This window comes from Chlamydotis macqueenii, chromosome 3, assembly GCF_036417535.1.
Source record: "Chlamydotis macqueenii isolate bChlMac1 chromosome 3, bChlMac1.mat, whole genome shotgun sequence".
Lineage (NCBI taxonomy): Eukaryota > Metazoa > Chordata > Aves > Otidiformes > Otididae > Chlamydotis > Chlamydotis macqueenii.
Window position 1 is genome coordinate 72,477,345 of NC_141558.1, and position 14,210 is coordinate 72,491,554.

Below are 14,210 nucleotides of genomic sequence, written 5' to 3' on the forward strand. Positions count from 1 at the left end.
GCCCCGTCCAACCTGGCCTCAAGTGTTTCCAGGGATGGGGCATCCACCACCTCTCTGGGCAACCTGTTCCAGTGTTTCATCACTCTCACTGCAAAAAATTTCTTCCTAATGTCTAATCTAAATCTACCTCCTTCTGGTTTAAAACCATTACCCTCAGAGATGCAGAAGCACTAAGCTGCCTTCACGTCACTGGAAATTGCAAAGATACTTGCTCACCACTTTTATCAACAGAGATGAAAGTGAATGGGTATTTGGCACTTTACAGAAATGAGCTGAACACGAGCTGGGTTAAAGTTACGCATTCCGTGTGTTGGATCCACTGGGAGTACTAACGGCAAAACGTAAATCTGTGTTTAGCACAGACGTTAGCGGGGCTAGGGAAAGATGTAAAGCTGAAGTAACCTTGCTGTATTCCTGAAAACATGTCTTAGGCCACACGCTTCCGAGGGCACGGAGAGGCAACTGGAAGAACCAGAGAGTAATTTCCCTGCCGAGCTGCTGCAGCGGGCTGCAAGGGTTATATGTTCTGCGCACATGGGGTCAGATGTTACCGCTGTACCGGGTGCCGGTTACTCGGGCGGCCAAGACCCCAGCGCCGGGAGCGGAGGGGCCGGGGTGAGGAAGGGCCTGGGTCTGCTGGTGGTGCCGCTCACAACCGGCCCCGGCGAGCCCGAAGCCCCAGGAGGCGCCGAGCTCTGCCGGCCCGGACCCGTCTCCCCGGGAGCCAGCCTGGCCCTCGCCCGCCCCGCCGGGTCACGGCCCCGGCCCCGGCACTCCCGGTTCCGCTTCTCCCAGCCCCGGGGGGACGGGTCGGGAGCAGGGTCTCGCCGCGGAGCCCTGCCCCGCTGGGACAATGGGACGGGGCCGCTGGGAAAGGGGCTGCCGAGGGCGACCGCTTCTCCTGAGGACCGGGGAGCCGCGGCCTCACCTGAAGACGGACGGAAGGACCCCAGCCCGCCCCCGCGCCGGGCCGCTGAGCCCCATTCACCCGCCCGGGCGGGCGGCAGCGCGGCGGTGGGCGCGGCCTCCGCCCCCCGCCCCTTCCTCCCGCCCCGTCCCCTGCACGCCGCTGCCGCGCCCCCCGCCCCGTTTCCCCGGCCCTGCCGGTGTCTCCGGCTTCCCCCGCGCTCCCCCCTGCCCGCCCATTCTCCTCCTCCCCCCCGCCCTTCCCGCGCGTTGGTTCGCTCCTCCCCGCCCCTTTCCCCCACCTCTCTCGTCCCCTCCCACCCCCCGGCTCCCCGCGGTGGTCTGGCCCGGCCCGGCGGCGGAGGGAGCGGCGGAGACGGGCGGGGAGGCGCTGGCGGCCGGGGCTCTCGCTGTCCGTTGACGCGCCGGCCCCTGCGGAGCGGCGAGGAGCGGAGTTGGGCCGGGGGAGAGAGAGCGCGGAGCGAGCGAGGAAGCGGGAGCGGCTCCCCGACCGCGGGCAGCGCCATGAGGTGAGGGGCCGGCCCCGGAGCGGGCGGGCTGGGATGTGTGTGTGGGGGGGTGCGCTCCGTGCCCCCCGCCTGTAACGGTCCGCCGCCGTGAGGTGGGAGGGGGTGTGCGCTCGGCTGGCGGCGGGGGAGGGGGCTGGGCTGAGGGGAGCCCTGCGGTGGGGGAGGGGCCCATTGTTAGTGGCGGGTGGGGGAGGGGCGGCCCCGCCGTCCCCGTCCCCCGCGGCGGCGAAGTTGCGCTCGGGGGACGGCAGCGGGGCCCGGGCCGGGTGTTGGGGAGGGGGGGCGGCCCCGCTCCGGCGGCTCCCGCGGGCTGGCCGCGGCGGTGCGCGCCGGCACGGCGTGAGCCCGGCTCGGCCGTCTCCTTTCTTTCTCTCTCGGTGTTGTTTTTTTTTTTTTTTTTTCCCCCTTCCCCTCCGCCTTAACCGGCGGGTGTTGCATTGCAGCAGCAGCTGGCTTTTCCCTGTGTAATCAATAAAGAGGCGTCGCGGGGGGGGGGAGGGGGGTTCCCCCTCTCGGCAGCTGGGGAAGTGTCGCCCGTGGAGGTTTCGGATGTAAACACTGCGGTGGACGCGGCTGGGGGCCGGTGGGGAGGGCGGTGGGTGCCTTCCCGCCGGGGACTGCCTCTCCCCGCCGGCCCATTCATTTGGAGGCGATTTTCTGCCGGCCTGGCCCGTCCCCGTCCTCCCCCCTCCTCTCCCAGCTCCTTTTAGTGCCCGTTCTGTTGCCGTAATCTTCTTTCTGGATTGGTGCAGGACCCGGTGAGAAATGCGGCTGGGCGGCCCGGGCGCTGCTCTCTCTGCTCGGGGACGCGGTGCTCCCTGTAGGCCTGTCCCTCGGTTAAACAACGGCAGAACCGAGTTGTTATTTTTCTTTTTCCCCTGGAAAATGCTCTCTGGCTTGCAATTGGATTTGAACCTTCTTTGTCTTGAAGATGACCGTAAGTCGTGCGGTCCTTTGGAGTATAGCTCGGCAAGATTTGTACGACGAAAATCAGCCAATTCCTCTGCTGCAAAAAAACCTGACAAGCCTTTAGAATTCTCTGTAAATAACAGTAAAATCCTAATTACGTTTTTTGACCTTAAGGGTGTCCCCCCCCCCCCGTGTGTGTGTACACCTTCAATGGAAAGGGTAGCACTGCAACGGGAAGCATGGGAACAATTTCCCTGCTGTTTTGTTTAGAATTGTGTTCTGTATTTCCCTCTAGTTTTCTTTGTTAACTGTAGATATTTATGTCCTGTGTTATTTTAAGCTTTGTTTTGTCTCGTGATAATTTATTTTCACTTACTCATGTTGCTCATCTAGAAGTCAGATGCCCTGCAAATAAAAAGTTACAAAACTTACACTTCATACTGAGATCCTTTAAATAGAGATTTTTTTTTTTAATTGTCTTGACTGTCTTTAACACAATGACTGCTGCTAATCTAGCAAGAGCTGGCATAAATATTTTGAGAAGCTCCGTATAAATTTGATTTTTGTACTGGCAAAAAGTACTTTAATTGTGCAGCTGATACTAAGTTAAGTAAGTTCTACCAGCAAGACTGCTCTTTTGCTGATGTAACTGTATGTGTGCTAGGACATCTGCCAGCTTGGAGGGAGCACAAATATTTCTCTTAACCAGCATAACAGGAAAGTGTCTAGGTTGAACCTACCCTTAGGTTGCTTATTTAGATGTTTGAATAGTTGACTTGAAGCAGTTAGTAAATACAAGCAAATGAATATATTATAGGTCTGAAACTTTCTACCAGCTCGTGAGCAAAGAGCATTTGGTAAGAGGGAAATTGAGTTGTTGTTGCAAGTTGGATGGCCACTCTGAGCGGTCATTGGTATTTCAAAGAAATCTGACTTCAAGAACGCTTGATTCCAAGCCTTTCAAAAAAAGAAGCTAACTGTACCAATTAAACTAAACAGGCTAAGAAAATGATGTGGTTAAGGACATATTTTCTCTCTATAGAGGCACTATTAAGTTGACTCAGTTTTGTTTAATTGGTCCAACTCCAGTACAATGGCAAGCTTTCACTGCACGCTCTCTCTTTTGACTTGTTTAGACTAGGATTGACGGTATGTTTCTGAAACATGTTTGAACAATATCTTCATGTTGTATTTTGTTCAGGCAATGTCTTTTAATGTGCATTTGCTGGTCAAGGCAAGTTGTGATGGGGGAGTCATAACAAGGGAGATGGGACAAGTGACCAGCGTTTTGTATGTAGCTCCTCTATTTGCAGGTGGTGTTAAACCTTAGCAGTTAATATTGAAAACATATTTTTGCTGTGATCTTGATGGTCTCTAGAATGCATAAACTGCATTCTGCTGTTGCTGTTCTGCAGGTAAGTATGCAGTTGGTGCTCTGAAGAATACAAAAAGAAGTAAATGCTAGAAGTCATTCTGAGATGAACTGGGAAAAAACAAAAGCCCACAGATTCTGTTCTGTCATTTGGCATATACATGTGCAAGAGCCATCATGAGCCTGAACTAATTTTGATGATTTCGTGTTAAGATCTCGCATCTTGTCTGGGTGGTTAGCTGGTCGGTTACTGAAGAGCAAACGGGTTTTCTGTATGTCAGGTAAAACTAAACATCATTGTAAAGAGCATCTTCATCTTATAAAATAGTCAGCAGTTCAGTAAGACACAAACATCAGCAGTACACAAGAATTAATTCTTGTAGAAGTCTGTTTTGTATTGAATTGAAATTGTATGCTGTTTGAGTAGCATCTGTTGGGGGTTCTAGGCTGCTGATAAACTTTGAATATTAAATATCCCAGTTAAATGGTCTAGCCTAAGTATGAAGTTACTTGGTTCAGGAGCCAGCTTGAATAGGGCTTGTGTGTGTTCTCTCTCCCCTACTTTAGGTAAACAGTTGATTCCCATGAACACCTGTTGCTCTTATTGTATTGTGGTTAGCTGAGTAAGTACTGCTCTTAATACAGTTTCCTGAATGCGCTTCTCATAATAGGGATCCAGGAATAGGCATATTCAGTGAAGTTTCCATTTACTAGCTGACTGGAATGCGGTGGGGGGAAAAGGTAGTTAAGATCTAGGTAACAGCACAGTTTGGTTCCCCGATTCTAGTAATGGCATAACTTTAGCGTATTCGTACAAGAACATGTGTGAACAGACTTTTATTGAAGCATATGTTGAAATATGTGTTACGGAAGCTGACAAACATAACCTACTGCTAGAGTTGGGATTCTACAGTGAAGGTTAACTGAATTATCTCTTTTTTTTTTTTCTTTTTCTTTTTTTTTTTTTTTGTATCTAGCTCATTTTGTATGCTAACTCCAATAAAAATAAATGAGCTTTCCAAGATACTGGCTTTTTTTTTTTTTTAATCAAACTGTACAGCCTTCTCTTGGGATTACTACATCCATTTCTTTGTGTGGGAAAGAATTGTTTTTCATTAGTGTGCTAGTCAGAAAGCAGGCTGCTTAGTCTGGTTTCATTACCCAAGTTGCAGGAACTGGGAAATAAACAGTATTTTTTAGAACTTTAAATTCTAGTATTTCCAGAGCCCAGTAAATTTGTTTGTGTTTGCAACAGGCTACTGTGTGTTTCATATGTATGAATGTTAATTCTGTGTTTAGATAGGGCAAGCAGCTAAATTGTTATAGATTTTGCCTTTTTAGAAAATCAGGTCATATCTTCACTTGTGTTTTCAGGGTAAAAAGAGAAATAATTTTGTGGTCTCTAAACCATATTAAAATTTCTACTTACTTACGTTCAGCAGCTTTTCTACTCAAGTATGTTGCTTTAGAATGTAATTCATGTTATCATTTAAAAGTCGGTCTTTCTTGTGCCTGGATTAGTAAGCCTTCATTATATTTTAAATATTTTGCTAAGAAATCCTATACCACACTCATCGGATTTTTACGTGTTTAATACATGAGTGAAAGCCCATGGCAGAAGTAACAAAACATGTACCTTCATTAGGACTAGAAATTCTTGAAGGAACCCACACACGTTTCCTAGGGTTTCCAGAAAAGTGAGTCTACAAGAGCATTGTATTATTTGTGACAGTAGTATAGTTCGGTCTGCTGCAGTAACGGCAGTTATTTAAGGTCGTAAAATACCAGAGTAGCCAAGCCATGAATTCCAATGGTGGCATTAAGTTATTGCGTACATCAATATGTAAGGTAACACTTCGGAATTGTGCCTTTACTTTAGTTTTAATACTTACACAAATAGTCTATTTGAAGTAGAAATTTTAATTTAGTTCAAAAATTTTTGACAAAATGTTGGAAGTGCAAGCAGGCAGTTAAATTAGACTGGATATGCATAACAACAACCAGTACAGTTCCTAAAATTGCTCATATCTCAAGAGTGAAATTGGTGGTGTAGGCAGGGTTTGTTTTTTTTTTCAGGTGGATACAAAAATTCAGGTTACTTTCCTTATTCTTAGGTAAACTAACAGATGGACTGAGTAATCTGTCTGATAGAAGTGCAGTCTTTAGCAAGCACTTTATTTTTGACAGTTGCAAGTAATTTTTGGAGGGGTTGTTTCTGCCCACCTGATAGGGAATCTGATAACTGTTTTGCCCTCAAGGACTCTGGATAGTTTAGTGGATTATTTTGATAGTAAAAGTTTAAGTCTTTAAAAGATTACTGTGTGAATGGAGGGTACAGGAATCGTAATACAATTTTTTTAGGAAAAGCTATTTATGACCATCTTGGTGATTATGTTGTCAGCCTCTAAAGATTAGAAACAGTCTGGGAGTGTGTATAATTCAGGAATGCTCTCTGGAAGGGTACGTACAAGTTTTTTCTTGACTCTGATTCAGAGCTTCATGTTTTTTGTTGTTGGAGGCCAGAAAACAAGACCGAGTTAGTTAGCGCCCTGCTTCCAGACCACTATAGCATGAAAGCGTTTTTTCTACACTTCCATAAAAAGGAGAGGAATTATTCTTCCAGCACCTGTTTCAGCGGATGCTTTGCTAGCACACTTATGCCCTGAGTGACGTAGCTCGGCGCTGCCTTAGGCATGTGATTGGAAATACTTCGTAATGAGGACTGCTTCTTGCCGTGCCAGTGCATTTCATGCAGAACTATTACAGACGCTGGTTATCGAACCACTGGATAGAGTCATTTGCTTTCATTACTAGAGAGCAGATGTATTTTGTGAAACAGATATTATTCCCTTCTGTACTCTGACCTTTCATCTAGAATTGCTCTTGACAGTTCATGCCTGCTTCCACTCAGCAGTGTAGAAGTACATGTGCCAGCTCTCTAAACATCCCGACGTGTTTAGGTTTTAAGAGTGCTATAGTGCTGAGAGGAAGCAGAAGATATGTGCTTTTTATGTTTGATTCAAAAAAATTGACTTTTAATAGTAGCTAAAATAAATGTAGCAGAGACAGAAGTCGCGTTGCGTAAGCCTTGTTGAACAGCTTCAATATATTTAAGTAATTTTTGGTGGTGTTTACCTCACTCCCTCCCCCCACCCCTGCCCTTCCCTGCCAGTCCTTGTGAATTGTATAAAACTACCTTGTGTTCTTGGGCTGTTGGCATCTCTCTTGGGATTAATATGGGAGCAAAGCCACTTTTGTATGTCAGTATTTAGACCAGCCAGATGACAAGCCAGTGTTGTGGCCCTACTGTCCCTCCCTTGCTGTAACTTCCCATGTGTTCTCACAAACCTGGAAAAGAATGAGATTTGTATATAGCTTTTTTGTTGAATAACATACAGAATCTTTTTTTCCATTTAGAAATGGCTGTACGACCTTTATTTTAACTTTCAAATTTTCTAACTTAAGAAATAAAAACATACATCTAAATGACAGATTCTGAAGTAGTTTTGCCTCATTTTAAAATGCTCTGTACCGATACCAGTTTTAGAGGAAAATGTTGAGTTTTATTTCAGATACTCCTAATTAACTCCCCTACTATCACTTATTACAAGTCTCCTTCACTGTAGCTGTTCCACTACGAATGTTTAAAAAGTTCCAAAAAAAAAAAAAAAGTTAAAATCATGCTTATCACCTTTCGACAGTGTTAATGCCTGTGCTACTCCTGATGTTACAGTTCTGTAGATGCTTATGGGCAGCTTATGGAACTGCTCCCCGGGAGATGATGTGACATTTTTCTGGCTTTACTGCCCAAATGCTACTGGCAGCCTGGTGGAGAACATGACACTGTTCAACATGACGTGAGATGAACTGTCAATCTACTTTGTCTTTCCAGTTGAGCTGCTAGTAGTAAGCACCATGTTTTGGGAATCAGTGCAGAAGTTAACATGAGGAGTTAAAGTAAGATTCTCTTGCTTTCCATGGGTAATCTTTAGGCAGGGCTCATTAAAAGAAAACGTGATGCAGTATTCAAGAAACAAGAAAGTATCTGCTCATAGTTTCACATATTGAAAATTCTCCAGGCAAAGCTGGCTTATATAAAGGAAGAACAGTAAAAACTGTTTCAGTTTAGTCCAAAACTGGTATGCTTCTCTGCTAAGTGTGTAGGTTGATGTTGTGTTTTTTTATTTTCTCTCTCTCTCTCTCTCTTTTTTTTTTTTTTTAAATTATGGTAAAGAAAGGTGCTGACATCCAGTGAAGTATAGGGGAGAGGAGTGGAAACTGATTGCATTCCAGGGAGTGGTACAAAAATGCTACTTTGCTGGACTGGTGTGCTGCCAGAAGCACTCTCCAAACTCCTAGTTTGCAGTGCAAACAAGATTGGAGGGATTTTGTTTCGAATGTTCTCTCATTCTTTTGTTATTCTTCACAAATTTGAAACTTCTTTTTAGTTTCCTGAATCAGGTTACAAAGTAATCTATACTTCTTGCAAATTCCATAAAGAAGGTGAGGTGTTTGTGTGTTCGGGGTGTACCAGCCTCCAAGTTTAAAAAAGAAAAAGTTTTAAAACTTGGCATTTAGCAGAACAGTAAAAGAACAAGAGTAATCATTGGTATAGCTAAAGCCTCTGTTATGCCTTAGTTGCAGTTTTATAGCAGCTGGATGAATATTTTCATTTTCTTTCTAGAGGAAATAAATTTCTATGTATGTGTCATTCTCCTTAAAGTGACTTCCTAAAATATAGTTTAATTCTAAAATTTTTTTAGGCCACTGACTGCTGTCACTTTATTGCAGGTTACTGTATGGTGATAGCGTATTTTTAACAGAAACCTTTTGAAGGGCGTGTAACTAAGGGAATGTTTTATTGTGGTTTTGTCTGGCTACTGGTAAATGCTTTTGTGTTTCAGTTGTATAGACCAATATATGTCTTCATATGTGGTCATAACTGCTAGAATTGTATATTTTGTGGAGACTTCAATTGAAGTTGCCTTTTTTTTCGTATTGTATGGGACTGAAAATGCAAATTCTAAATGGGGAGATGATTAGGATTCTGTTGTAGTTCATATATTTCCAACAAAACTTTCAATACTGCTGTATTAGTGGTATTTTTACTGGCATTGGTGGAAAGAGGCGGTTGGTATTTTTAGGTTCCATTCAGCTTTCTGGTTGACTTTGTGAATCTGACTTAAGCATATGCTCTGAGTAAATCTGAGCCTTGAACTTGGTAGTGTTGCTGCTTAAAATCTGTAGCTTTTGAAATAGCTTTTGTTAAATCTAAGTGTTTTTTTCAGGGACCGAGCTTCCAACCCTAGGTAGCAAGAAATTTTCTTTTCTAGCTACTGTAGATGTTCGTGTCAATAATGTGTTACAGTGAGCAATATACACTGCTGCTTGTTTTGAAAACTTGCTTTCTCTGTATATTTTCCTGTTCTATAAAAATATCTTTCCCCTGCTTTGGTTTCTTTTAAAAGCTTGGAGTCTTTTATAAACAGCACGTAGTGATGTGTACATCTTTTATTTCCTCTCCTGTTATTTGAGGAAAGTATATGATCCTTTTGGCAAACCTTCGTCCATTAAACAATGCTGACTCTTCTATAAAAGTACTCAAAGTTAACGGAACAAATAATTTTTTTTTAACTTGTTGGATGTATACTTAAAATTGAGCACAGTGAAGCTTTACTGTAAAACTTGTGCTATGTTCCTGAACACATTTACAAAGCCCATTTTTAGAAAACTGCAATTGACTACTGTGGATTAACTTAAATAGACTTTACAACTTAAGAATAATCATTGTTATCTGTTGTCTGAAATGGATGGTGTGTCCAGACTGACAAAACAGTGAAACCTAATCCGAATGAACCTAATTATGGCAGAGATAATAAATCAAAGTAGTGAATGACAGCACTTTTATGAAAATGATCAGTGCTAAAGCTCAGCATTTTATGTGTAAGTCTCATCACTGAATGTGTTACTTAAGAGCAGCCATAGTTTGGTTGTAGTTATGTACTCCTCTAACAAAAACATGATTTTTTTTTTTTGAAATTAGGTTTAGAGGTACTTTTTTTTTTTTAGTTCCGTCTGCTTTTATAGGGGTGTCTGAATATAGTTAGAACTCAAGCTACTATTGTATCTTAATTTATTGTTATACACTGATGTACTTAGTTGAATACTCACTTTGGTGTAAGTAGAGCACGAGGATGGTGCAGGAGCAGCTGATACTTTGTCTCTCCATTCAGTGTGTGTATGTATATGGAATAAATATATTTTAAACACAGAACTGCCTTACTAGTCAGATATTAACCATCTGGTCTGAAACAGTGTATGGAGACAGTAGTCACTGCATATGGTAGTCACTACTTTTCTCTTGGTTAGAGCTTGCTGTTTGAGGGGTGAGTGAAGACATGAAAGACCTGTCCAGTTCAATGCTCTTCTGACCAAGAGAAGGCTGAGGAGGTAGGTTAAATCTTGGAGAACTAGCAGGGAATCCGTGTCTAATGAAGAGTAGAAGGAACAACACATGAATGGCTAGAGCACTTTAGTAAGATATTGCTAATAGACTTAGGCAGAAGTTGAACCCAGTACTTGACCTGCTTCTTTAGCATTACATGTTTTGGAGACCAATTGAGAATAAGGTTTTGTAGCACTTCAGTGGTCTTGTTGGGTTTTTAGTTACTAAGTGGAAATGTGATAGTGGATTTCAGATGAAAAATTTGACATGAAATTGAAGGAGAAGACCAAAGCATCAAATACATAAAAATAAATTAAACACATTTTGCACTCTAAAGATCTTGTACTGTAATCTTAAGGACTGAGGTAGTACCATTGTTCTGGTTTCCACAGTATGGTATGATGAGTCTAGTAGCATTCAGTTTAGTGATCAGCTCAGTTAACTGCATCATGTATGAATTATTCTTAAAATTATTATTGCTGAACTTCACATCTGACCTTACAACTAAGTTGTGAGGTGAAGAAATCTGGACTGCTGGGTTCAGGGACTTCATTTTGTGTTCTGACAGTATGTTAGAATAGTCTTCTCATAAAGTTTGGAAGAATGGTGCATCTCAGGCTTTTTAGTTTGGCATATTATAAAGGCAATTTTAAAACCAGTGGGTATTCCTGTATATTTTTTTTTATTTGCTGTTTGTTTCTTATTCACTGATAGAACAGTTCTATGTTCCTGTAATTGACACTGTTTCCAACAGTAGCTAAATCCACAAATGGATGACAGTAAGATAAATACAAAGATTGTCTTGCCAGTTATGAATTCTGTTACTGTAGCTATGTTGCTCTAAGGATGTGAACAAGACAAAGATTTTACAAGGAGAGGCAATATCTTTTATTACATCAACTGCTGCAGTGGCGGGGAACCGGACACAGACAAGCTTTCAGGCGTTTGAGTTCTGTGTTCCTGAGAAAGTTATTCAATTCTTTGGAGACACCATGTGGAGATTTTGTACTGTGTGGATTTTTGCAGGCGTGTGGCAGATACAGGTAAATGTTGCTGTGTCTTTTGTTTTTTTTTATAGGTAGCTCATAGTTTTGATGTCTGACCTAGTGGCAATATTTGGTATAGTTCTTATTTCAAAGAATAAGGAATTAGGTGCTTGAAAACAGGTAAGCAGCTGTAGGATACTATTTAAATTGCTATTTGTTTCTGAATTACTCTGCAAACATGATGTCTGCATGAAGGAAGTGGAGATTGCATTGCAGAGAGAAATGTCAAAGTAAAACTGAAAATACTTTATAGATATTACTGGTCCTGTGTGAAGGTGTATTTTCCTTTGAAGTATCTGACTACTGGGAATCACTGGAACAAATGCTCGGGGTGCATTGTTTGAGGGGCCTATCTGTGTTACATTTGTGGAGAGATGGTCTTGGTCAATAGTGTGACTTGTGTATAGTAAATCTGTAAGATGCAGTTAAAAGTGGCTTGCATTGCAAGGGTTACATCTTTAGACATGACTAATGCTTAATAGTACTTAATAGTAGGATTTTATTTTTGCCCTGGTGAAGCCCCTAGTTAGTCATCATAGGATGGAAGAGTGTACAGTTAAGCCAGTTCTGAATATTCTGAATACCTTGCCTTTAATTCATGTGTGTGCTTTTCTTAGGGGAGACCAATGCAAAACAAGCAACCTCTCCTCTTGCACGCCTTCCTGCCCAACAATGAAAAGAAAACACTGTTCCTGATCCGTACTGTTAACCTTTGTGTGTGCTGCCTGTGTAGGAAGGTGTTCACTCGTTTACTGATTCCCAATAGTTGATGCACAGTCTTCACCTATGATCAGGTTTCTGTCTGGTCTGTTCTGTGGCTCACTAGTTGTGAATAAAGAGGGAGAGAAGTGACTGTATGGTATGAGAAATCTTTAGCTGTTTTGAATTGTAAGCTTGTTCATTAGTGGTATGTTTTACATTATCTAAGCCTTATATAGTAAGACCTTCATAACTTTTTTTTTCCTTAACTTGTTCTTCTAAGTAAAGTGCGCATATTTTGTAAAAGATGTTACGATGAAGATTGAGCTGTTAGTATAACTCTTAGGAATGCTTTCAGGTTTGGGGATTTATATAGCGACAGTCTCAGTATTCGGCATCCGTATATTTGAAATCTTGCTTTTTTCCTTCAGAGTTGAACTGAGCTCCTTGGCTTCAAGTATGTCTGTAGTTGGGGTGGGTGTAAGGAGTGGACTCGCATCAAAGCTCAGTCGTTAGATATTTTGGTTGTAACTCTCAGTGAGCTTGCCCCATGGTCTTGTCTGGGAATGGGGAGGGTTTTTAAAAAAAAGCAACAAACAAACCCAACCAAAAACAAACAACCAAAAACAACGACAAAAAAGAGGGAGGAATCTCCCTAATGTGATGTTGCATATTTTCATATAACTTATGATGTATCAATGTCTCAATATTCCAACCAGTTGAGTTATTAATTTTCCTGTTCTTCAGGAAAATCTCTACCTCCTCCCTTATTCGGGGAAGAAGGTAGAGATTTTATGCAATTGATACTGTCTTACAAAAACTTTCCCATGAAGAGGAACACAGTTTAGATGTCCACACATAGTTTACCTTCAAAATTAATAACGGATCTTAGATTCAAAGTAGTTTGGGTTGATGCTCATTTTTATTTTGTTGTAAAACAAAACCAACCTCCCAAACAAACACGCACAACAGAGACAAAACAAAGCAAAACTACTTAGAAATAAAGCCATAGGCTTTTCTTCTAAAATTTGAGAGCTTTATTTTTTTTTACATAGTATGAGAAAAATCTAGTATAAAATGATGAAAGCATTCCACACTTAAGAATGGAAATTCTATGCATCTGAGAAATTTTTGTGGACGTTATGATAGAATTAAAATGTTGCTGGCTGTATGCACTGTAGCAATCAATTTTCTCTCAGCAGCACCATTCCTTACAAATATTTAAATGTGCTGAATCATTTTAATGTAAAACAGAGTAAGTGTTGCACATAGCATCTTTGGTTAGATGGGTGACGAGGGTAATGTTTATGCCGTAAAGGCTCTGTTTCTCAGGAAGGCTGGGGTTAACTGTAGCTTGGCAAGTGGAAAAAAAAAAGTTCCATATTGTTTTTCTGCAGTAGATTCCTGTTGCTATGCAACAAACAGAATGTCACTTAGTACAGGATATATTAAATTTGTATTCCCGGCACATATCTCTACACATTCATTTTATACTTTAACAGGAGGGTATGGTTCTGACTTCCTGTAGGACGGTAGTATGAAGTATATATTTGAGCTTCTATTCTGGTGCTTGCTGGAGCTGTGGTGACGTCAGTGTGCTTGCAGAGCCTTTCTTTGTTTTCAGATGGATGGGACACCTGTGCAACACAATCAGGCTTCCAGCCAGACAAAAAGGGGTGGTGGTGATCTTCCTCGAGGTGGGATGGCATTGCCAAGTGACATGTTAAGAGTTCAAAAGGGAGAAATGTATTGAATGGAAAAAATCTTAGGCTATGAATTTTGAAAGCCTTTAAATGTGATGCAGAGAAAGTTATTGCAGGTGGCACTATATGAATATATAAACCAAAAGATCGAGTTACTTTTTAATTATTAGAATTAATTTTGACGGTTGAATATGTTAACGCTTCCCCTCCCTACCTCTGCTCTCCCCCCAGAGCTAAAAGTAACCAATCTCAGCATCCAAACTCTTTATATTTGCTCTGGATGAATTCTGGAATAAATGTTTAGCGCATATTTGGGAAAACTACCTTCTGTTGCTCTGGAACCAGTAATTAAGTAATGGACAAATAACAACATCTGGTAAGGCATTATTTTATAATCTAGTTAGACTTCCGTAGCGAAAAAGGCAAAAATAATATTTGAAAGCTAGAAGGATGTTAATTTGATCTTTGCTTTAAAGGCTGTCACGCAATATAGATGACTGAAATACAGAAACTTGAAAGCTGAGGATTTTTAATACAGAATAAAACACCTGCATTGTGTCTTAGGTGCTGTGACACTTTTCCTATATAATAATCCATCTT

At 42.0% G+C, this 14,210-nt stretch overlaps 1 protein-coding gene across 6 annotated transcripts in view; it reads left to right on the forward strand.

Moving 5' to 3' along the window:
• The first annotated feature begins 1,174 nt into the window (after positions 1 to 1,174).
• Positions 1,175 to 14,210, forward strand: part of ENAH (ENAH actin regulator) — a 96,598-nt gene continuing 83,562 nt past the window's right edge. The window contains exon 1 of one of the 6 annotated variants that reach the window (XM_086744470.1): positions 1,175 to 1,436. In XM_086744470.1, the coding sequence (XP_086600596.1) occupies positions 1,432 to 1,436 (5 nt within the window). In that variant the 5' untranslated portion in view covers positions 1,175 to 1,431. The remainder of the gene's footprint in view (positions 1,437 to 14,210) is intronic. The other 5 variants (XM_086744471.1, XM_086744472.1, XM_086744473.1 and 2 more) reach the window with 5 other exon arrangements.